This window comes from Stegodyphus dumicola, chromosome 8 (genome assembly GCF_044657685.1).
Source record: "Stegodyphus dumicola isolate Sdum_Otavi_A_Nest chromosome 8, ASM4465768v1".
Classification (NCBI taxonomy): Eukaryota; Metazoa; Arthropoda; class Arachnida; order Araneae; family Eresidae; genus Stegodyphus; species Stegodyphus dumicola.
The window spans coordinates 25,005,480-25,031,707 of NC_140775.1; the positions used below are offsets into that span (position 1 = coordinate 25,005,480).

The window sequence follows — 26,228 nt, forward strand, 5'->3', positions numbered from 1 at the left end:
AAATAATCCCTTTTTATCTTGAAGTAGGTGCTAAAGAAAAACAGACAATTTCAGAATAAAGGGAATAATAATACGGATACTTACCGATGCAATGTAACAAGCACCATCCATAACTGAAAACCTTGCACTCGTATACAGTTTTGTTAGCATTGTCAGAATGTTATTGATTAGTAGTTAAAATTAGTAGTTACATTTAAAAGTAAATAATATATAATGCTTTTACTTACCATTTCAAATTATGTACTGCTAGCAATACCACATACCTTCCTGTATCCAAAACTGTGAAAACAATTATTTTCAAACAACTTCGAATACAGAGGTAGCTTGATGGAACAGAGCTCACTAATATCTTAAATAAATTTCATTTTGTCTTTTTCCATTAAATAAGATGTATGCACTGAAGTCAGAAGAGCAGAAGATTATATACTTATTTCTAACGTCTTGATAACGTTCTTTTGTTTCATATTCAATTTTAACATTATATTCCAAAGTAGGTTAAATTAGATTTTTCCAATATGGCACATGGACACTATCTGCCTAAGGAAAGGGATGCGTTCGTGAAGGAATATGTAATGAACAATTCGGGTTAAGCATGGGACGCATTCACGTTACATATTCATTCTACGAATGGAAAAAATCACGAAAGTATTAGGATCTCTGTCGAACTACTATTATTCAGTGGTTTTAACCCCACGGTGATTATGGGATCCTCATATTGCAATCTTTCGAATTAAACTACAAATAAAGTGATGCATAAATAGTGTAAATATTTTTTTTCAGGATCACATTTTCCTTCCGTGCTTAAATATCCAGTTCTCAAAACGAGTTCAGATTTAATATATAATTTATAGAAAAATAAAAATTTATAAAAAAGACATAACGTGACTGACAAATATTTATCAAAAGCTCTTTACAATTCAAATATTTAAGATAAGGTTTCCTGAAAACATTAGTTATTATAAAAATTGTTTTGGCTTTGGAGAATCTAGTGTATCCCGAAAAGACACTCATCAAGAGTAATTCAGTACACACCTTTTAAAACAGTACTTGTATTTTAGTAAAGGATCACAACATCAGTGTTTTATCATAATGCACTTTAATGAAGTGTTTTTAAAATTTGCTTTGTAAGAGTGGGTAAAATTAAATTGTCAGCAGTTTTGAATGAAGAGTTTTATTGCATCTGTATAAAATGATTTGATGATAAAAACTTTTGCACACTCGGAAAAGAAAATATGCATGTAATGATGTAGAAATATTGATTACGTAGGCAGATACTGACGCTTACACAGAACATCCACATCGAAGAACAAACTTGGCGGCCTAAGCGAATTAAATGAGAAGCAGTTTTAAAATTCTGTCCACAGATATCCTGGTACTTTAATCGTGCCTGCTTCAAAACATTTCATTTTCGATAGCTTTGCGGTAAGAAGAAAGCAGCGCAGCAGCATTTTAGTCAGACCAAAAAGCAGAAGAAAAGTGTGACATAGTGGGTTAGTTTCGATTCCGATATCATTTAATTGATTTATGAAAGGCGCTGAAAATTATTATTGGTTGGTTTTATTTCGCAAAACCACTTACATCATCGACATCACCGCAAAACCTTTTCACATGCAAAATTCATATGATACTAATTAGTCTGGAAATGACGCAGTATACAAGTTTATTATAAGCTTACTAATATCCAAATTAAAAGGAAGATTTAAGGAGTTATTGAAAATGTAAGTTACGCTTTTGATTTACATATTTTTATCTTATGTGCATATACATAATAAGATTAATAAATTTTTATTCCTTACTAAAATCAATCAAGTTTTTGGTTATGGCGTTTAATCGAAAACCAATTCATTTTCTTTTCACTAAGTATTTTCTTATCCGATACTGAATTAATCCTTTCCATTTCCTCATTTTTTCTGCCGAGATACTTTCTTTGAATTTATCTATGATTAGTAATAATATAGTTAAATACTTTATTTTCAGTAATCCAAAATAATTTTCCAAAATAATTAATAAATTTAATCCAAAATAATTTAAGAGTATACAGGCAAAAATAACAATAGTATTGAGTCATTTGTAAATATTTTATACTTGAAAATTCAGTTAAAATTAAATCTTTCAAATGGTTTTATGTTGTAAAAACTACCAAGAAGTATTATAAAATTTTAATTAGCTTTGAACTTCGACAATATATTATAACTCTAAATTCAAAAGCTCTAAACAATCAAAAATATTAACATTCATAATCAGTATAAAAGTTTGAAAAAATATATCTAGCATTTTTTTAGAGACTTCGAAACAGTATCCTTACTTCCCAACAAAATTCAAAAAGAAGTCTAAAATGAGATTTTCAGATAATTAGCAACTGAAATACAAGATTTAAAATTAATTTTAAAAACATTATGTTCTTTCTAGTAACATAATTTTTCTTTGCGTTTTAAAATTGCACATAACATAATTTAATTATTTTACAGTTTGTAACAACTACAAATTACCTGACTCCATTACGCAGTTGTAATGCACCGCAACATATTATTCGCAAAACTATTTGTCAACCAATTTCAGATTTTTATTGTTTCAAAATGTATTCTTATCAATATATTTCTGAAGAATTAAGACAATATATGTACTAAATTTCCGACAACATTTACTGCATGAAGTAAAAATTTCAAATTCGAATATTTTAGACTACAGTTGCATTAAGTGAAGTTGGTATTGTAATAAAATATATTGTTAAGGTTTAATTTGGTAGTTTTCTAAGAACATGAAACTCACGAAATGCCTTAGAAGAGGAGTTCTAAATCAGGGGGGTAATTTCATAGTTTCAGGAAGGATGCGGTCAGCCTTTTATTTATATATTAATATTTAGTTTATGGATATAAGAAACTAGTTTTATTCAAATTTTGGTATTTATTAACATTTTCTATTCTTTTTTTTTTTTTTTTTTTTGTTTAATTTATAAAATACTTTGGAACGTCATCTAAAACCAAATAAATATATATGTATTTGTACATATATAATATATTATTAGAGATTTGTGACTAAGGCGAGGAATGAAAGGGGTACAGGGGGCAAAAAGGTTGAGAACTCCTACCCTGGAAGCAAAGAAAAAAATTCTAAAGTTCTGGAGAATAATTGCATCCAATTATGTAAAATTTAATTTATGCTATTTACTAACACTTGGTAAATAGTATAACATGTTATTTCTATTGACCATTATACGTTAAAAACTGGAGGCAAATAGTATATTGCAAATCGTACGTTATAGTATGAAAACTGTTCTATCAACCGTTAATAATCAATATGTAATTGGGGCTCACCAGTGGCCAATCGGTAAATCGCTGAACACGGGTAGTTCGTCCCGAGGTTCGAAATCCGCGAACGGGCTGGCTGCATGGGCATTTTCGTGGCTTTCCCCGTGTATAAAGCGTAGGGGAGCCAATTTCTCTTAGACAGTCCTCCACGAAGACATTCTCCGCATTAGCAGCAAGTCCTCGTGCCCTCGAGGCTTTGCCATAAACACACAAAACAAACCAAACCAATATAAAAATGGAGAAATTAAATATTGCAAATTATCAGTCAATTTCAAATTCATATGAATCTACGTTATTAAAATAATATTTGTGTCAGTCCTAATTATAAAACCATTTTGCTACTTTAGATGAAAATATCACATAACTGCTTACTTAAAAATAAGCTACTTCGTTTTCTCACTATCAAGCTAAAAATGCTTGTCAGGTGAAACATTGCAGAATGTACTTTGCGTTGTGAAAAGTGAGACTTCTTGTAGACAGTGAAATTAAACTCAAGCAATTCATAGAAAATCATAGAAAAAAATCTATATATAATTAATATGATTTAATTAAATATAGATATAATTATTATTACGGAATATATACAAAATACATTACATAATAATAATTATAACACGTCATAACGCAATGAAAGCATCTTTTAGAATAATATTTACCTACCTCTGTACTGTTCACCAGGTTGATATTTCCCTGGATTACCGGATATTTTAATTTCATATTTGTCACCGACGGGAGATCTGGAGGCAGATACCCCATAGGGTTCCCTTCGACATCTGCCTGTGTAACTCTGAGTGTTGATTCTTGATTCAATGTCCCGAGACAATTCGACTCCCAGAGTTGACGTTAAAAGCAAAGTAACATGTATCAAAACCAGTTTTAGAGCAAACCGTTTCAGTATCGTTCTTTTCATATTGCTCCAAGTTGGTCTTTTTTTGAGAATCTTGGTGGATTATGAAGATGAAACTTAAAGCAGTTTACACACGATTTGAAACGTTTCTTCTGGATGAAAACTCCGCGTGCAAACTGGACTCGTCGACACAGCAGACAGACCCTTGACTTCTCTCAAAGAACTCTGGCCAAGTTATAAACAGTGGCAGTTAGCGTAGATACGACGCGATGACAAGGAAGGAACTTCGGAAGGGAGAGATAAGAACGTACTAAGTATGATGGTAAGAAGGATGCAGATTTTCTGTAGTCTGTTGCGTCACTTCGCCACTCCCTCGCAGCGCTTGTTGACAGCTGTTCTAGAAAATAAGAAGTACTAGACGGCGCTGTCGTAGTGACAACCACAGTTTTATTTTGTTTGAATGGTGAGAAAGAGAAAGAGGTGCATGGGAGTCAAAGTTAATCTCTCTGTCTTGTTGCACCACTTACTGCTGATGCAGTCTTCGGGGATTCGCAGGAGCGTTTAGACCTAGAGTTATTCTTTAGATGCAGAATTTGCATTTAAAGATGATGTGATGGCAGTAGCTACATATAATATGTTCGTTCACCACTAAAAATGAAACTCCTTGAAGTAGTGAAAACAGATATACAATCACTGGTACCAGAACGAACAATAACGTAGTAAATATGTCCTGCTTTTAAAACAATCTCCTCATGACATAATTGCATCCAACACAAACGTTGATGTCTCAAGGAACATGCATTTTTTTCTCCGACTAAAAAAATGTAACCGTTTTTGATAGGGTACAATGGATGCTGCTGTAAAAAACCATGACAGCAGGTACAATTCTAATGCTTTTCACAGATTTTATTATACTATTTTTAGACAATAATGATTCAGTTATTTTAAAATCTTACTTTTTACTTTATGCATTAGGATTACCATATGTTTTTATTTTTTTTAGATTTTTACATTGCTGTTTTCATATATTACGAATGCTTAATGAAATTCATGTCTTCTTGCTGATGAGTTGGTACACATCTCAACTTCCTTACTTCATAGCTATAGAAATAATATAACATAATTTATATGTCCAATAATCATTTAATCAATTTAATGCAGTCCATTAATCTACATACACATCATGAAAATCTCGGGACAGTCGGATATATCCTGTCTATTACTTATGGACACTTAAAAATTTATTACTGTTACACAATGCCCAGCTGCGGTAAGATAGCTTATAAAGTATTTCTCCCACTTTCCTAGCGTGCCTTCGTGGTGTAGTGGTTCTGCACGCTGGGCCGGTATTCCAGAGGTCCATGGTTCGATTCCCGGTGAAGGCGGTTGCTGATTTTTCATCTTGCCTGCTTCTAAAAAAATTCTAATGTCTCTACAAGCTTTTCCAAAAAGCGAGTTGTCAGAAAATGGCAAGGAAAAGCAGGGTTGTCAGATTTGGTGCGAAATCGCTCATTTGACAACAAAATCGGTGATATGCCATTGACGGATCAAGAACATTCTAGAACGAATTCTATCGGAATTCCATAGAATGTTCTCGAAGGCATGTCCAAAGCTATAAATACTCTGCCTGTACGCGGAGTATCGTAAGTTTATTGTGAAAAGTATCTTGAGCGTGTTGAGTTCAGTAGTAGTGCCTTGAGTTCAGAGATTAGCTCGAGAGAGATCGGCCGAGTAGGCAGCTCAACTTTAATGCTTTGCCGTGAGCTATCTTTCCCGTTAGGGCCTGAAGGCTGTGTTGTGGATTAATTCAGCTTTTTTAATGTAGTTTTTCGACGGCTATAAACGTGTCTTTGGAACTTTCCTGTGTAATACTGACGAATAAATTGTGTTTTGAATCTTTATCAAGGGTTGCCAACAATCACTCCAAATCCACGATTACGTAGAACGCAACAATACAATACAGAACTATAGGATTTATCTAAAGTACAGAAGTTTCAGAAAATATATCTAGCTAATTTTTTAGAATCTAAAAGACAATATTTTTAATGCTTTAAATAATCATCATAACTGTTAAAAGCAATTTCAAATCGATAGCAAATAAAATACCAGGTTAAAATATTATTTTGAAAACATTTCGTTCGCTATCGTAATTTATTTCTATTCCCGTAATCTCGTAATTCGTTTGTATTCCCTTTACACGTTTTGCTAATATAATTAAAAGCATCAATTATGAAGAATTTTAAATACGATTAAATAATGGTGTACGACAGTTTCTTGGCAAAAACGTTTACTTAACAATTTACAAATTTTATGATTTAAAATTTCTAAGAATCAATTTTGATACTTATATTATATTAACAGTTTAAGCGATCAGCCGCCTAAATTAGTTGTCATTATAAAAAATGAAAATTTTAATGAGCCGTATCAGTGTCAACATTAGGTCCAACCAGCATCCTTTCATAAAAAAATTTAATGATATTAGCAATAAATTAAAAGTAATGCTTTTTTTATTACACAATTTTAATCAATTCTAGAATTTAGATGGAACGGCAGCTATAAAATGAGCTGTAGTGAATACTGTAGCTTACTGCATAATTAGTCAAAGGGATTTGAGTCTCTAAGGACTATTACTTTCGTTTTGGCATTTTGCGTCGGACTCCTATAAATGTCGGTTCACTTTTCAAACTGTTGCCACAAAATGTTAGAGTCCTGCATTATATTTAAAGAAATTAAATAATGAAAAATCTGCATAAATGTATGTATATTTCTCGCATTGTGATAAAATAACGGTACATAGAGCTATCAAATTTTGAAAGACGTAATCCTCCTATGAATATGGGCATGTGGAAGACAAAATTTGAAATTTGGAATTTGTTTTATTATCGATTTCATAATTGTAAAACTTTAACGAATTTTTGATTAACAAACTTAAGGATTTCGAAGCTAGCAATGGCAACGTTGTACAGAAAGAAACATTTTTATCTCCAGCGCGCGAGTCTCTGTATGGGAAATTCTAAAGATATGCTCATTTTAAAACTATTTTGCGCTATTGCTCTTGAACTGAATTTTATGGTTTAAGTCCAAAGAACATGATAAGTAATAAATAAAGGTAACACACAAAACGTTGAAAAAACGCCCTTTTGGACGCAATTTAAAATCTGAATTTCAGATTTTTTTATATTTTTCTTCTTATTATTTATTTTTTTTAAATATAATCATTGCTTTTAATTATGATCTCAAAAGACCTGGAAAAAGGCCATATTATTGTTTAACAATTAAATAAGGAATTTGAATTTTGGATCAGCTTATTTCTTTTCTTCAGGTCTTTTCAACTACCATTTTATTATTTTGGGTATGTTATTCTGTCTTTGAATATATATTGGCAGTACAGATAGTAGCACAAATATCAATTATTGTATTTGATTTTTATTGAAGAATTCAACGATAGGAGACGCGGTGATCATTCTGTAGCACTCGTCATATATATTATTTATGTAACAAAATAGTTTTTCTCTCTACCTATGAAATAAAGCCTGGCAAAACTTTCTCAGAGAATGACGAATTAAAGCAAGAGTGAAATTATCACAATATATAAAAACGCTGAATGAATACTGAAGAATTTTTGTACGAATTACTAGCGCGAGTCCAACTGGACAAAACATATTCATCTAAAGTCATTAAATATCTCAAAAGAAGATTTTCTTTTTTTAAAAAAAAATTAAAATGGTGTAAAAACGATTCTATTAAAAAACGGGGCGTAAAGAAATTAACTAGATATAATATGAATTAATCATTCACCTTTTCATTTAAATCAATCTGATTAAAAAGTTTAAAAATGTCATTAAGAGCTTCGTTTATCATTTTTAAATAGTCTAGTTCAATAATCAGTAAGACAGAGACAGGTGAATAGGTGAATGCAGGGCCAGACACCCAGATGGCTTTTTATAACAAATCTTGTATAGTCCGATACGCGCAACTATCTAGTCGAGCCATGGCCTCCCGGTGTCCAATAAAGGCCGCATCGGGAGTTTATTGACAGTAATACAGTGCATATGTGGTCATACAGGAGCTTATTTACATAGAGTTAGGTACTTGAAACAAGTGCATAAATATACTTTTGGGAGAACAGAGAGTGGCGGTTTTATGTTCCACCGCGTACACTACAATTGGCCAGACATATACATTTACTTAATACATACCATAACATATACATATCATAGCACGTACCTATATCTTGTTATTATATATACCATTAAATATGATAAATATGGGAAAAACAAATGCCTAAGAATAAATGATATACATGCCCCGACATATACACACCATGACATATCCAAGCCATACACATAAATCCAAAAATTGTTCAAACATATTGTAAGGATTATGTTAATTTTATTAACAGTTAAATTTTGAGTTAAAGTTACTTTTCTGTCGATTCTTAACTTCAACTTACTATTTCCGGTCAGAACGTCGTTTTAGAATTACTCTGAATACATATTGAGGAAGAACGGTATTTAACCGCGAAGTTCTACTTGCTGCGTAGAGAGAATCAGAGTTTCTGATTAGCGCGCGTTCTCCTTTTAGGCTACTCTCTCTCAAAGCTGTTATTACGCTCGGCCGTACTCAGGCCCTTGATAGCTTCTCAGTCAATCAGAGTTAAGGGGCCAACTCGGTTAGAATCTTGATAGCTTCGGCTATATCTCTTTTAGTTTAAATTAGTTTTAGTTTACTTCTTAATCTCTTACGTTCAAGCTCAAATATCGGCTTTTATTGTAAACTCCAAGACGGAGTTCTGTTAAATCTTATTTGAATAATAAAGGGTTATTTACCCTTTCATTTTCTTGTTTCTTGTCACACAAACTCAAGCGATTATTCGCTTAACAGTTCTTAAGATTCTTCACGTTCAACAATAACTTAGCATTTATAAAGTTTACTCTACAATAATACTATTAAATACGATAAATATTGGAATATTAAGACAGAAATTAAATTAAAAAGTTAAGTATCTTAATGTTTCGCCTAATGGCAATATATTTGCGCATGGAAGATAAAATTATTTTATTTCTGGCGGCGGCAGCAAATTGCTTATAAATAGCTGAATTTATTAATTAAGTGTCAAAGATGAATATCTTACGTTTTACCGAATAGAACACAATGGTACGCAGATGACAAAAGTTATTTTGTTTCGCGCAGTGGCAGCAGATTGCTTTTAAATCGCTGAGTTTTTTTATCAAAACATTTATAAAATTCTCACAGAATAGGCAATGTATAAAAGACAAATTTGAAACTCAAACTTCAGGTTTAGATGTACACATGTTCGTGTGGAGTACTATGTGTGTTCAAAATTTGGTTTCTCAAAAGGATTTGGTTTCCAAAATGAAAGGAACAAACATCCATACACTTAATACATAATTAATTTGGATATTGCCTTATTTAATATTAGAGATTAACACTAGTGCACTCCCTTATACTGTACCATATGTAGAAAAACTGTACCATATGTAGTAACAGTATATTTGTGAAGCACTAATGCAGTATATCAGATAAATTTTCTTAGAAATTTGAATGTATAAAGCCAAAATTTAGAATACTGTTGCATATGAAATTGAAGTTATAACGAAATTGAATCACATAGTTTAGCATATCTTTTTTTATGAGCCTTAAACACAAAAAGGGCCTTAAAAGCAAAAACGTGTATAAGCACCTGACATATGAAATTATATAAAATGTAACTTTATTTTAAATGATTTAATAAGATTTCAGATGCTATTTTTTTAACCATGATACACAAAATAGTGGCTGTCATACGCTGCAGTATGAAACATGCTCTACCAGGTGTCTGTAATCTCTACGCATTTGGCGAAATTAAACCCTGTAAGTTATCGTTAAATTTCATACTAATAAAAATACGTCAAATTTATAATTCAATTTAACCGTAGCCATAAAAATATTTTACCAACGTAGGTATGAAAATAATTACGTAATTCTATATTTCAAAATATGTTTCTTCGCTTGATCATAAGTAAGTTAAAAATGCTTGTCTCCTGAAATGTCGCACAAGGGACACTGAGGTAAAATCTCTGAATATTTGTGCATAATACATTGTTCGTGAAATGAAACTCTGATAACGATCTTGAACTAGTCTAGAACGGCCTTGAACTAGTTCAAACTAGTCTGAAACTATGATATCAAAACATATTTCAAGTCAGTTACAAGTACTGAATATTTTAACTCACTAGATACATACAGCTTACAGAAATAAGCACTTTATTTATGTTTTGCCAATATTAGTTATCGTTGTTGCTGGACTTGTTGCAAAATTTGCAGATTAAACGTTCCTCTATTTAATGGATACACAGCTGATAAAATGAAACTTATCATGAACGTTAAAAATTATCTAGAGAGGTGTTATAGAACAGTTTAATTAATCTACAAAAGAACAAAATAATGCGATATTTTTGCAAAAAACAATCAAAGAAAGCATACTTTATAATGCCCTGCATGCATCTTTTAGAATAAAATTTATTTACCTGTGTAACCTTCCCCAGGTTGATACTTCGCTGGATGACCAGATATATTAATTTCGAATTTAGACCCAGTTGATCTGGGGACGAATACGCCAGGAGGTTCTCTGTTACACCTGCCTGTATAAGTCTGAGCCAACCTTCTAGGTTCAGTGTCCCGAGAAAATTCGACCGCTAAAGCTGCCGTTGCAAACAACACAACACATAAAAAAACCACTTTTATAGCAAAAACGTTTGCCATCTTTTCCAAGCTGCACGTTCTCAGAATTTGAAATTTTGATGGATTTGAAAGATACTATAGTTTACACTCGATTTCCACTGTTTCTTTCAGCGGGAAGTTGTACGTGCAGGTAGGACAATTTTGCAGGGAAGGTAGATTTTCCAACTCCTCATGAACACATCTCGACGAGTTATGAACCGTCGCAGAAATATTCATTTGGTAGATGTGAAGAGCTGGGAACGAAGGGAGCTGTGGATGGGGGAGGGAGAAGGTAAGAATGCAGCTAATTTTGAAGACAAGGAGGGTGCAGTTTTTTTGGTAGTCTATTGCATCACTTTGATATTCTTTCTTAGCGCTTGTTGAGAACTAACTGTTCTAGAAATTAAAGTATTACTAGACGGCGCTGTAGTAGTGACATCCACAGATTTTTCTTTGCTCTTCACTTTCCTTTCAGTGGTGACAAACAGAGAGGTGCATGAAAGCAAAAGCTGACGGACTGATACAGTCGCAACAATTAATGCAGATGTCATCTGTTTAGGTAGGGGTCTTTCTTTCGACTGTTCGGAGAAGTGTTTCTATCTGAAGTCCAACTACATTTTCAGGAAGTTCAGAAACGGTTTGAGCGAACACGATATATTGGTTTAGAGGTTACACACTTGTTTATTTCCCACCACTTTTATATTTATTCGCACATCTGAATTTACATTAATGTCCTCACTCATAGAATACATAGTCACTCATGATATATATGGCATGCATTAAATTTATGGAAAATTTCTTAGCAGCACGCAAAATCTGTTTAACGATTCTTGATATGCTGATACTCTTAAATCAACGATTTGTTTCCTTAATCTGGTTAGAAACACGAAGCTGCTATCAAATTAACCGCGCCTTAAAAATAGATGCTATCATTTTTAAAATACCGATTTATAAAAATTATCTGTTTTATGAAAAAAAATCTTCTGATGTAATATAAGGTATTTATCCCGCCTTCTTAGCATGCCTTCGTGGTGTTATATAAGGTATTCTCCCGCCTTTTTAGCATGCCTTCGTAGTGTAGTGGTCAGCACACTGGGCGCGTACTCCAGAGGTCTGTGGTTCGATTTCCGGCTAAGGTGTTGCCCATTTTTCATCTTTTCTGCTTCCCCAAAATACCTAACGTCTCTACAGTGGTGCCCGAACTAAAAAGGGCGGAGGAGGATGATTCTTCACACCCAGGATTTGACGACTGGGTCCCTAAACCCCCGTAGAATTTTAAAAGGGGAGTATATAAGGTATTTCTCCCGCCTTGTTAGCATGCCTTCGTAGTGTAGTAGTCAGCACGCTGGGCGCGTATTCCAGAGTTCGTAGTTCGATTCCCGGCGAAGGTGTTGCTAATTTTTCATCTTTCCTGCTTCCAAAAAGTACCTAATATCTCTACAGTACATGTATGTGTAGTTACATTAAGTTTATCATGTTTTCTGAATATTTTATACCAGAGAGTACTCAGTCTTGCTGTATGTGTATACAAGAGAGTTTTCAAAAGGTGTTTTTAAGACAAACTTTAAAGGCAGTAAGAAATACAAACACAAACTACTTTTTCATAGGAACATGCTATTGCGAAAGCTACTAGCCTGTGCTAAAAAGGATTATTTGTAAAAAAACGCTTTGTGCAGAGCAAGTCATTATGCAATGAAACATCTATGTAAATGAAAAAAACATTTTTTTTTGTCACTGCGATCATTCAGATTGCCTCCCCCACTTTGATCTCTAGATAGCTCTGATTTCTAGCTGGAGCTGGATTTAAAGCCTTGTTACCACGGTCTCATGTAATATGAGACCGTCAAGTCTCATATTACATGAAACTGACCAACATCGCAAGTGTCACTGAGAGTTTTGGCGTTTCAGATACCTTTGTCGATCCATGCATGGGCAAGTCATGTACTGCAAGTCATCCATTGCAAGTCATGTATAAGCTCTGATGGAATAAACGCACTCCGAATGTTACACTCTAATAAACTTAGTATATTAGTTACACTCTAGTAAACTTAGTAAACTAATGTTACACTCTAGTAAACTTAGTATATTAGTTACACTCTAGTAAACTTAGTAAACTAATGTTACACTCTAGTAAACTTAGTAAACTAATGTTACACTCTAGTAAACTTAGTATATTAGTTACACTCTAGTAAACTTAGTAAACTAATGTTACACTCTAGTAAACTTAGTAAACTAATGTTACACTCTAGTAAACTTAGTAAACTTAGCTTTCATTTATCTTTTATTCTTCCTGTACTTCTAGCACAATCGGTTTGAGTTTGTATGTTCCTATATAAAGATGTTTTGTATTTGTATTTCTGAACAATTTTTAAAAATTATGAGATAGTTTGAACAGTTCCATGCACAAATGATTAAATAAAAGTACTCAAAAAAGCGATAGGATGAAGAAGTATTATACACTGTGTAAGCTGCAGTATAAAATATAATATTCAATACAAATGAAGCAGGTGCATGGCACCTGATAATCCAATATTATTGGAAAAAAATTAATACACAATGACCGTAGAAACAATTAAACAAGCAAAAAACTGAAAATATGTAAATTACAATCAGAAACAAATTAAACAGATAAGAACATAGAATTTGTCTATCATTCGTGGCGAACGCATGATATTCAATATATAAAGTTATGATTTTTTGCTATAATAATCTGTATTTTTACTATACTAATCTATAAATTATAACAATCTATATTTTTACCATACTGATCTATAAAATTATAATTTTTTGCTAAGTAAATTTTAGAATTTTTAAATAGTATTAAATGTTAAACAAAAAGTTATAAGGTACTTCTCCCACCTTCTTACCGTGCCTTCGTGGTGTAGTAGTTCTGCACGCTGGGCCGATATTCCAGAGGTCCGTGGTTCGAATTCCCGGCGAAGGTGATTGTTCATTTTTCATCTTGACTGCTTCCAACAATACCTAATGTCTCTACAAAGTAACATAATTTAGATAAATAAAGCTTGGCTATTTTATATTTCTCTCCAACGTGAAAGCAGAAGAGAATAATAAGCATTCCAAAGTGAAGATATCATTAACAATATGAAATAAGGATGACTGTTACGTTTTCAAAAATAATAAAAATTAAGATGAACTTTACAAATAAAACATAGAAAAAAACGCAGAGTTATATTTTATATATTTTATATATATGTGTTTTATATATATTTTATATATTTTATATATATTTTATATATATGTGCAAAGAAAAGCATTTACATTGTTTTATAGCAACAGATTGTTTTTGACAATACACAGTCATTTTGGTATTAACGCAGTAAATGATAACTGAGTTTATTTATCTATTTATTACTTACATACCATGTTATCTCTTATATTATGCATACAATAAGAAAAATAAGTAATAACATTTGTGTACATTAAATACACATAGAGCAACAAATGTATATTAAAAATTAGCTATATTAACCTCCTGTAATAAACAGTTGTTGACATAATTATATAATGTCCGGTTAATAAAGATGTAGCTAAATCGTTGAGTATATAAAATTTTTATTGAAACATTGTAAATATTTGAAGAGTATGAATTTGTATATCGTTACGAATATATTTTCCATTTTATGCCTTATATGTTTAATAAAGTGGCATAGTTTGAAATTTAATGGTTCTAATATGAGTTAATAGATAAAAGCATCACTCTAAAATAAATTTTACTAAAATACGAGAAGGATGTGAATGTTAACGTGCTTTTTCTTTAAGGAGGATTTTAATGAAAATGAAGTTAAAAATTTCTTTTAATTTTACTCATCTTGAAATAAAAACATTTATTAATATTAATCATACCCTAAACTCACTAGATACATATTCGTTTTCAAAACAACTTTGGTTTAATTTACAGTTAGCTAATTTCCATACCACTTGATATTAATGAAAGCACTATATAATTTAAAGTACGATCGATTAGTAATGATTCATATATCTTTCTAAAGCAACTAGACGACTCAATATGCTTTTCAAATATATTCCTTCCTTCTGAGTTTTATAAATAAGATTACGATAAAATTAATTAGAATTTTCCTTCTGCATATAAAATGAACTAAGATGATGCAGAATTAACTGATATTTAGTACTAAACCTTCAACAAACCATCACTGAATAGAGAAGAGCTACCACATATAGCGAGAACAAAGGAAAGGTTAGGAAAACAGAGAGGTAGAAGCTCTTTGCAGTTTCTCAGTTTTTTTTTTTTTTTTTTTTTTTTTTTTCAATTCTTATTTAACACCTACTGGTGTCATCAATGAACAGTCAATGAAAAGATTTCAGTGTGCTATCAATATATTTACTTTTAAGCAAACATGAACTTCTCTCATTTAAGAAACAGCTTCTCAAACTAAAACAACATTTTTGAAAATAATTAAATGCTGTAATTTTTTAGGATGGAAGGAAATTTAAATGCATAAAGTTAGTCTCGGAACTCTATTTTGGTGCACCTTTTTGTTCAGGGATTAATTATCCGCAGTAATTAATTCCTCTACTAAAGATTAGGACCCTATTCAAAGTTCCCTACTAAATGTTGGGGCCTTAAAAAGGTTCGCAAACGCAGTGTTTGGTCAAAATGAATTTTAATGAAGTGATTTTAAAGTTTACTTCGCAAATATAGGTAAAGTTAAATTCATAGTAGTTCTTTTAAGGCTGTATATAAAAGGACTGGATAAGAATACGTTACAATATTACGACGATATTATTAAGTTTTACAATATTATTATTGTTACGATTAGCCCAGCTGCGGTAAGACAGCTTCCCCGCAAAAGCGGACTTAAGGTTGCCTGATTTAGCTCGAAATCTCCCGTTTGGTAACAAAATTGGTGATATGCCATAGACTGAGCGACAGCATTCTAGAATGAATTCTTACCGGTTTGCCCCAGAATGTTCTCGAAGGCAGGTCAACAGCTATATAAACTCTGCCTGTACGCTGAGCAGCAGTTTATCGTGAACAGTATCTTGAGTTCAGTAGTACAGTAGGAAGTTCAGAGATTAGTTTGAGAGCAATCGGCCGAGTCAGCAGCCGCACTTTAGTGCTTTGCCATGAAGCTATCTTTACCGTTACGGCCTGAAGGCTGTGTTGCGGGTTAATTCAGTGTGTTTATCGTAGTTTTTCGACAGCTGTAAACGTGTCTTTGGAACTCTTCTGTGTAATTTTGATGACAGAACTTGCTTCTTTATCGATTATGAAGCGATTGATGATAATACTTGATTCTTCATCAAGTGTTGTCATCAATCGCTCCAAATCCACGAACACATAGAACGCAACAATATTATTACAATATTACGATAAATAACGCACATTTTTATTCTTTTATACTTAATAATGTTTTCATTTATTTAGTCTAGTTTAGTGAAAGTGTAGAAGATTTGCATTTTATATTCGCTATACAATTTTAAAATCATAATTAATAAAAACTTTCCCCACCATCCTTTATTTCTGCTAAGTCACTTTCTGTGGATTTACTTAACATTCATTAAAACATTTCTTTATGTGAATTTCAAAATAGTTTTCATGAGTAATATACAAACAAGATTTCATATTCTTCATATATATTGTTAAATCCTTTTTTGAAGATATCAGTGAAACACGTATCTCAGATACACATATTACGTGAAACACATATCATGAATATCTGAACCATTTGAAAACCTATTAATGCTTTAAAATGCATTCAAAGTACAAATTTCCAAGTTATTTTTTGTCCGTATGAATTGAAAATTAGTATTTTAATATTTTAATCTGTCTTGGATTTCCAGAATATACTAGCAACATATTACTTTATAAAAGACACGCTGTTATTTTTGTATGCTGAAAAACTACAATTTCTACAGAACAATAGTATTTATTTCGAAACTAAATATGTCAGAAAACATATCTAACATTTTCGGAAAAGGCTATTAAACAGTATGTATACTTCGCAATAAAAAACATAAAAAAAATGCAATATTGCTTTCAAACAATTACCAAAAGAAACTTTAGATTTAAAAATCGTTTTGAAATATTACTGTATTTCTCAAACTGTTCTTTTTTGTTTCCATTACAGTTTAGCAAAATATAATTTAAATGTAACTCTAATTATAAAAATTATGAAAAATGAAAACCTGCCGAAGTTTAAATGCTACAGAAAATGTATTTATTATTTTTATAAAGTGTTAAATGTCTGTGCAGTAAAATCTGTAAAAATATTATTGCTCAATAAGAATTATCAAAATATTAAAATCCAAAAGTTTACAATTTTCAAATAGTTTGAAAGCTAAGTACCTGATTTTAAAATATTTCTGAAAATATTTTTGTAGTTCCAGAAATTTTATGTTTTTAATTTTCTTTACAGTGTTCCAAAATATAATTTAAAAGCTGAGTTAATTATAACAGTAAAAAACCTTTAAGCTACTGAAGTGTAAGTGATTGCGAAAATGTATTTAACTTTGTTTGCAAATGCAGGAAACAATGTTCTTGTTCCATTAAAAATTGTCATAAAATATAAAAATGAAACAAAGAAAGTATCGGATTTAAAATACCTTCGAAATCAATAGACATTTTTCACATCTGTGTTGAATGAAGGCTGTTACTTTTTCAACTTATTGTATTTTACATTTTTGTATTTCTCTTCAAATTTTAAATGGATTTACAATGAAAGTTATTGTTCTAGCTGAGCACATCACTTTTGGGTATAAAAAATTTTAAAAAATGCGTAAGAAGCAAAAAAGGTTTAAGGTTCCAAAAAATAATTGCATCGATTTATGGAAATTAAACTTACGCTGTTTGCGAAGATTCTAGATGTTATGTTTCTTAAAGTTAAAATGTAGCTGTGACCAACAGGTTGCGAATCGTGTTGTCAAATGTGAAAAAGGCTTTTTAGACTTTTTGCAATCAAGAAATATTTTATATACAGAAGTATATGCCGTTTCATAAACCTCAAAAATCCATCATAAAATCAAATTTTCAAGATAAAAGACATCTCTTTTGTATGATATTAGATACAGGTACCTAGGTTATATACGCATCTGTTATTCTCATTATAACCAGTAATATAATTCCTTACAAAATTACTCTTAAAAATAACCGGATTATCTCAAAACTTTGTATGCAAATTCTTTCGTATGCGTTTTTATTGAGCAACTTACATCGCATGTAACAGGTAACAGTTGCGGACGGTTTATCTTTTATTTTTGTCGCTGTTGCAATTTCCTGGAGACACAACCAATAACAATGTTATGAAGTTGCTCAACACTTCGAATATGGCTGCAAAGTAGGGATGTGTGAAGCCGGTTGGTCTGACCAAGCAATAGACTACCACTGTACCGCATGGCCACGACTAGGTAAAAGTGCTGACGACAATGGTTGCTACAGTGTACTCATCGGCGAAATAAGGCTTTGGAAGGCGTAGATATATGAATGCGACACTAGCTCGGATGACTTTGTGCGTAGATCAGAACTGCTCCAACTGCATCATTGCTCGCTATTCAACGTGCTACAGCCTCTTCCATAACATCCGTGCATCTCATGGGGCTCGGTGGAGAGGAGGTTGTGGTCACAATGGCCCTTAAGATGTCTGGCTTTAACCCCACAATATCAGCTGAGGCCTCTTTAGTGATGTCGTAGCTAATCATCATCGCTACCAGCTTATTAGCATCGCAGAGTATTCAACGGTAAATCCCGCTTTAGTCTTGGAGCAGACGACATTCGGGTCCATGTGTAAAGGAACTAGGGTCAGAGGTTCCAATCAATGAGTATGCAGCAATTTTGAGGTATGCAGCCAATACCCGTAATGTGACGTTTGGGAGTGCTGTCGCTTATGTCAGCAGGTCAACACTATTCATCCTGCATACAACTGGCATCGATCGCATACGGCTCCCATATCTCCGAGTTGTTTCTGAGTTGTCGATGCTCTTCCTAGGCCAACAAGGACACCATACCTTTAGCCATCGAACAGGTATCACATATGGTAAACCGCCAGATGCGGGTACCGGAAAGGAAATGTCTGTCAGAATGCACGGCAGGATGAGATTAGGAATCTCTATCACTTCTGACCTCAACTTTTTTAAACATAAATCCCCACCAGGAGGGGTTTCACCAATTACTCATTTGTACATTCAAAGCATAGTTGCTACCCACTGATGGGTCCTATGGGCTTAATTTCAATGACTGACAGATTAGAGACTTTCTTCATGGCGCTTTCCTAATAGTGTATAATTTTAATCAATCATATCAGTTACATAAAAATTTCCCAATCCCAGGCAAAAATATTATGTAATACTTTAGAAAAAGTTATTTCGCTCTAACACAAGTATGTTAGAAAACGTTCTTTCGCCTGATGTTGCAAAACTTTACGTTACGGTGTAACAAATTAGAATACTGATAGTCAACATGCTGTTGGGGAAATAAATTTCGCAAACGATTGTGAATTCTCAAATGAGTCTGAAACTCTTCTACAAAATATTATTCAAGAACACTACAGTTATTGGACAACGTAACTCTCTAAGATACAGCAAACATAAATATACATTTAAAAAAATCATTTTCCTTGATCGTCAATAATTTAGAGAATAGTTGTCACTCGGAGTTGGAAGGATGGATATCGCGCTTTTTTAATTCAGTCGATGCATCATAGCTTGTTGAAGGAAACTTATCAAACGAATGGTAGAGTGCATTATAAAAGCACAATTTAATTAAACCATACAAAGAACAGAGGACTTTATCTGCCCAGAAAGAACATCTTATATGGTTACATATTTTACAATAAGAGTTTAAGCAATTTATTGCGTATACTTCAATTTTAATGTTTTTTTTCATAAAACGGTATATTATATTCAGGTATATTAGGTTCCTTTATTACCCTAATCCATTTTAAAGTTAGTTAAATATCTAATAAATCTAGTGTTTTAGAATTCCTACCAAAACTTTATGTGATTTCCTTTAATGTAAATAACCAATTATTTTATATTTTGAACCTTTATTGCCACTTTTCTCTTTCAGTTTTCCCGCCAGGATGTAAATGAGTTCGCGTGTATTTAAGGGTCTTTGAGATTCTTAAGTTAGAACGTGTTTCGCCTCTTGAAGGACACGTTGCTATACTAAGATGCGAGTTATTGTTTTCGGCCTTGCATTATACTTGCCGACAGTTAAAATAACGCCAGTATAGTCCGAGCCAGCTTCGCGTTAAATTATTCTGCTTAGCCTTTGGTTATTAATTATTTAAATTTAGCTTAAATAAAGAATTAAAAACATAAATTAAAAGACGTTATCGTATTAAATTTTACTTTCATAAATTCTGTTCAGTATTTCTTTTAATTCTTGAAATTAAAATAAGAATTATAATTTTTTTTCAATGAATTGTTTTCAGTTTAATGACTCTGTAGAGATATTAGGCATTTTCTGAAAGCAGGAGAGATGAAAAATGAGCATGGATCACGGACCTCTGGAATACGCTCCCAGCGTGCAAACTACTATACTACGAAGGCATGCTAAGAAGGCGGGAGAAATACCTTATATATTCCCCCATTTAAAAGGAGAATAGGGTTTTTTGGTGACCCAATCGCCAAATCCTGGGCGTGGAGAATCATCATCAACCAACCTTTTTTTATTTCGGGCGCCACTGTAGACACATTAGGTTTTTTTTTTTTTTTTTTTTTTTTTTTTTTTTTTACCTTGGTAACTATACCTTGGAAGAAAAGCGGCAATGCTCGAACTACGTGTCAATATGCTTATTGGTCCTTTTAATTTTTTTAGTCTCCTGCGAATGAATCTCGTTTGGAAAACTACAATCCAAGAGATATGGTCTAACATTTACAGTTTTAATGCAGTGCATGTAATAGACTCAAATTTGATCATTTTTGGTTCCTAGACAGTTTTTCGACCAAGATATAGTCGTATAGATTGGTTAACGATTTCCTCTTTGAGATTACTGTTAATAAGTGAAGCATTCTTCTGAAAAGGGTAAAAGAAATATTGCTACTGTAAAATATTTCTTTTCAACGTTTACACGAAATACATACCGAAAAATTTCCTCATGTTAGAATATAACATTTTCATGTTAAAATGTACTTACTTACCTGTATATAATTCGCCAGGTTGATATTTCTCTGGACCGCCAGATATTTTAATATAGAATCCATTATCCCCGGGGACTTTGGGGATGGTTACACCAGGGGGTGCCCTTCGACACCTTCCTAGGAAACTTTGAGGTATCATTCTAGGTTCAGTGTCCCGAGATAATTCGATCCCCAGAGATAACGTTGAAAGCAGCGCAAAATGTACCAAAACCGCTTTTAAAGCAACAAAGTCTAGCATCTTTCGCTTCATATTTCTCCCAATTGTTCTTTTACGGAGTTTGAAATCTTGTTAGGTTGGGGAGATGACGTTTAATGTAATGTACACTCAATTTCGAACGAGACTTTCCACGTGCAAATAGGACTCGTCGGCAGACGAGATAGAACTTGCAACTTCTCACTATCGACTCTCGCGGAGTTATGAACCGGCGCAGAATATTCCTTTCGGTACAGGTGGCGCGTTGGGAGCGAAGGGATTTGCAGAGGGGGGAGAAGGGAACGCACCTAAGTTTGAACGAGGGAGGGTACAGTTTCGGTAGTCTGTTGCGTCATATCACCACTCCCTCGCAGCGCTTGTTGATAGCTGTCCTAGAAAGTAAGAACCACTAGGCGGCGCTGTGGTAGTGACATCCACAGATTTTCTTTTCTCTATCGTTTGAATGGTGAGAAAGAGAAAGAGAAAGGAGTATGGGAGCAAAAGTTGACGGACCGATACGGTTGCAGCAGTTATTGCAGATGCAATCTGTTTCGCAGAAGTGCTTCCTTAACACTTCAAGGTAATCTATATTTTCAAAGGCTCAGGAATAGTTTGTACATGGAAAATCTATTAGTTTAGAACTTACAGATTCTTTTTTTTTTCTCTGTTTCACTGTGCTTCTTTGTTGGTATTAGGGATGACATTGTTTTCTAAATAATAAATGTATTAAACGTAACCATAGGAAAATGGAGAAGCTGCACATCGGTTTTGGTAACTTAAGGATTGCTGCACATGGTTTTGTTGGAGCAATTAAATAATTTTTGTAACAATATCTCTCTAAGCATACAAGATTAAGAGAAATATTTATTGATAAATTTCTTAGTAGCACATATTGTAGAACCCCTATCTAATGGTAATTCATATTTGATGATTAATTTCACGATTGTTTTTGTTGGTCTGGTGTAAAAAATATCAAACTAATAATAAAGTGTTCCTAATGTACTGTTGGGCGTCCTGAGTTTAAAAATAATATTAAAAATTACTATTTTCAACCTTCCTAGGGCTCTCACAAAATCAGGTTAAAACGCGTGATATTTTCTTCCGAATTTGCTATTTCCAGATTTTCATTAGAAAAGGATTTTGTATCTTTTTAGGGAAGACGACTAAAAAAATACGTGCATCTCATCAATCATACCTGTACTTACCTCTGTCTTATTACCTGACAGATAGGAATCTGTTCTACCAGAAACTTGTACATACGAATTGAGGGCCCCGCCCCGGGATTGACTGCTGTGTCGAAGGGCCTAGGTTCGAATCCAGGAGAAGGCATTGACGTTTATAAATGACGTGTCTGTGCCGTATGGGGCACTCAAAATCTGCTACGAGCCAAAAGCCCTGTCGAGAAGTTGGTGGTAGGGAAAGAGGGGATAGGAGACCTTCGGATCCTTCCACCCGGCGTGCTCTCTTTTAAAATTAGGGGCGGAACAGAAGTCGTACTCACCAGTATGGTGCCCAAGGCTTCTTGCTAACGACAGACGCGTTCTTGACTCCTTGCCACGATGAATTTCGTGGGCTTGGTCTGATTTTAGACAAGCGAGATTAGTGACAACAAACACAGCAACAACAACATATGAACTGTAGTCAGTAAGCAGATGATTAGGATTTTAGAGCTCTGCATCGTAAACTTTTCAATGCAAAATACTTTGTTAATGCTAGAAGTGTAGCTGAGATTAATCTCCAAGAAGCAATAATGCTCATTCTGAAAGGATGGATTATCATAAATAGACCAACAATGAAACAACGATTTCATAAAAGGAGGTATTATTTTCTGAACAATGTGATAGACGATAGAGGATTGCAAGAAAATGATGGCGAGCTGGAAGGTGTCACGTTAGCTAAATGCATCAGTAATTTCACCATAAACTGAGATTCAGAAAATGAAATTCAAGATAGTCAACCATTGAAGAATTTCATAATGATCAGAAAGCTGGTATCTTATCATGTGGTTCCTTATTGTCTTTTGAATCAAAAGGAATCAGCTGCACCGCTAACAGAAGACGAAAAATAGAGGTTACCGCATTAGAAATACACATGAAACGATGCTAATCCAAAAGACCTGAGCAATAAGATAAAATTTATATATGTCTATATGTTGAAGAAAATCATGGTGATAAGAAAGCGGATGTGGAATCCTCCAGTTTTGCAGCGGCAGAGACCATAGGAGAAACAAATCATTGTGAAAACAACCTCTGGCTGAAGTATATAAATATTCAACGAACCATGGCATTTGCTGTTGTTTATAAAGCAATGGGCTAAAATGCGAAAAGATGCGGAGTGACGTTAGAAATTGATTCTAAAAGTAGTGTGATTTGTTCGACCTTGAAAACAAGTAGTTAATTTGTAATCATAAAAAATGTTAGAAAATATTATGTATGTACACTACAGAGTGTCTGAAAAGGTCGTTGCCAAACTTAATATACTGGTCTCTTATACCATGAAAAGCAATATTTACACAAGAACTCGTGTCCAAAAATGCGAATGACGACAGCCAGAGGGCAAAGTTTGCAGGCTTAGAGGGGGAGAAAGAAGGGATGTCGAAAGATGTGTTAATTTGAATTTTATGAAAGAAAATGGTTCACAGAAGTTGTTCAAAATTCCTTCCATTCGCCACAATGCATGTTTCACAACGTCGAAGTATGTATTCACAGACCTGTTCAAAACGGGTAGGTGTGTGACGGACAAGTGCTGCCGCTTCCACGATACCGGCGACGAGGTCCATGTCCGATGTTATGGTCGTTTCATACACCATGGACTCCAGGTATTCCCATAGGCAGAAAAAAATCCAGGGGAGTCAGATCAAGGGATCGCGGCGGCCATGAGACAGGTCAGCTTCTACCAATCCAACAATCAAGATATGTCCTGTCCAGGTATTTCCGCACAGTGCTGTTAAATGTGTCGGCGCTCCATCTTGCTGAAACAAGGTGTTTCGGAATGTAACTGCTGGAACGTCAACCGTCAGATCCGGCAATACTCTTTGTAAAAAAGTGCGGCAAGTCTTCTCATCGAGGAGTTGAGGCAGTAGATAAGGGCCAAGCAGCTCAAACGTTTATGGTACAACGTTGCTGCGTCACGCAATCTGCGATGGAATTGTCCAAACAAAGCCCGATTTGGCTGACTTCTGTTTGGGAAGATCTCAAAGCATATCTGTGCCGCGACTCGTCCATTTCCATTCACGGTGCCTTACACGTAAAGTATATCGGCCAGTTTTGAGTTAGTAAATCTATTCAGCGTTCTCCTACAAAGTCCTTACCTGAAATGATCAAGCTTCTCTTTGTCCCGTAAGCCTGCGAATACTGCCCTCTGTCGGTTGCCGTTCGCATTTTCGGACGCAAGTTTCTATGTAAATCTTCTTTGTCATGGTACGACAGACGAGGATGTTAAGTTTGGCAACGACCTTTAGAGTCACCCTGTATATACGTACAAACATACAAAACTTATCTGAAATTTGAGCCGGGACGAATGATGGGGCAGCCAGCATCGCCAAACACTATGGAGGAGCGGCTTGATTAAATTAAAAAAAAAGATTAAAGTTTTAACTTTTCCGAAGAGCAGCACTTTCGGAACTGGTTATTTGCTAGGCCTTGGGGAAGAGAGGTCAAAGATCTTGGGTTTTGTGTTAAAACAAAACTTGCCAAACCATGTGGATGAAAAATGTACGACTGCGAGATGTGACGTAATATAACGATACAAATATTGTTAAAAGATTTCGCTAAAGGCATTTAATAATTAAATGACATTAACATATTGCTGACCTCTGAAAGAAATGATGGTAAGATAATACCAGGAATGGAGCCAATTGTACTGTAGTTATGTGTCGTGTTAGAAGGATGGTACGATTAAAAGCATTATTACTTACAAAGTTGTAAATTACGGAATACTCAATATCTGTTGCAAAGAACATACTATTTAAATTGCCATTACCAGTTAACACAGGGGTATTCGCGTAAGAGATTATATCTGAGTGGTATCTGTAAATACGAGGTGATGCTAGTCGTGTTTCACACGTTACCTTCTTTCATCACTGCAAACGCAGATGCCTGTATTGGATAGTAAATAATAGCAAAAGCTATAGATTAAAGATATTCTGCTGCCATGAATGATGTTTTATCGTTAAACGTCCTTCCCGTATCCGGGCTCAAATCCTTAATACACTCTAGGTAGTTAGCTCATTCTGGCCAACAATTAAATTCTTAGCTCAGAACAGAAATCTCCTCTAAATGTAAAAACTCTATTTAAAAGACACCTTTATTATTTTATAGCAATTCAATCATAATACTCCTCAGCTAAAGATCGAGCTTTGCTCCTGAGTTTCGATCGTTCAGAGAATTGATCGATAAGCGAAAGAGACGTCTTTTGCTGAAATTTCTGTTTTTAATTTGTTAACTTGAACACAAATCTGATTGGACGTATTCTGAATACCGAAAGAAAATTTAGGAAAGTTATAATGTAACAAATATCATGTAACTTTCATTTCTTTAATATAACATGAAACACTTATAAGCATAATGACTGATTAAAAAGAAAGTTTAGTGAAACTTCTTGTAATTCTAAGAAGTCGCAGTAGTTCTGGAATTATTATCAAAATCGTTATCAAGGCTAGTAGGTTGTCGATGCTGCTGAATGGCTGATCGTAAGGTTAAAGCTTTTGTAGAGATAGTTTGAGAAAACTCATTCATCAGTGTAGTCTAATTTTCCACCTTTCTTAAATTTCATCATGACAGCATTGTAAATATTCTTTCATTTATCTTTCTTGAAGTTTTCATCGTTCTGGTTTAGTGACCTCTAATACAGTTGCATTAGTTTGGAAGAACAGATTTTCTAACACTTTTATAGAACGGTTTTTGGCATTTTTTTCGCTATGTCCTCTTCTTCCGAATTCTCTTGCGCTTCCCACTCTATTAAGCATTCGCTCATTGATTTTCATTTGACATATTCCTATAATTACCTTGTTTTATGATCCAGCATCTTAAACAAGCAC

The 26,228-nt window shown here is 33.6% G+C and overlaps 1 protein-coding gene and 1 long non-coding RNA gene across 12 annotated transcripts in view; one reads left to right on the plus strand and one right to left on the minus strand.

The window, feature by feature from the left end:
• Nucleotides 1-21,389, minus strand: part of LOC118186920 (spondin-1-like) — a 407,672-nt gene extending 386,283 nt beyond the window's left edge. For 3 of the 11 annotated variants that reach the window (XM_085821681.1, XM_085821678.1, XM_085821680.1), the window contains exon 1: nt 3,969-4,455. In XM_085821681.1, coding sequence (XP_085677807.1) covers nt 3,969-4,218 — 250 coding nt within the window. In that variant the 5' untranslated portion in view covers nt 4,219-4,455. Of the gene's footprint in view, nt 1-3,968; nt 4,461-10,685; nt 11,222-20,997 lie in introns of those variants that run through there. The other 8 variants (XM_085821675.1, XM_085821673.1, XM_085821683.1 and 5 more) reach the window with 7 other exon arrangements.
• Nucleotides 11,244-26,228, plus strand: part of LOC118181059 (uncharacterized) — a 56,408-nt gene continuing 41,423 nt past the window's right edge. Inside the window, exon 1 of the long non-coding RNA XR_004756810.2 lies at nt 11,244-11,437. This is a non-coding gene — a long non-coding RNA (uncharacterized LOC118181059). The remainder of the gene's footprint in view (nt 11,438-26,228) is intronic.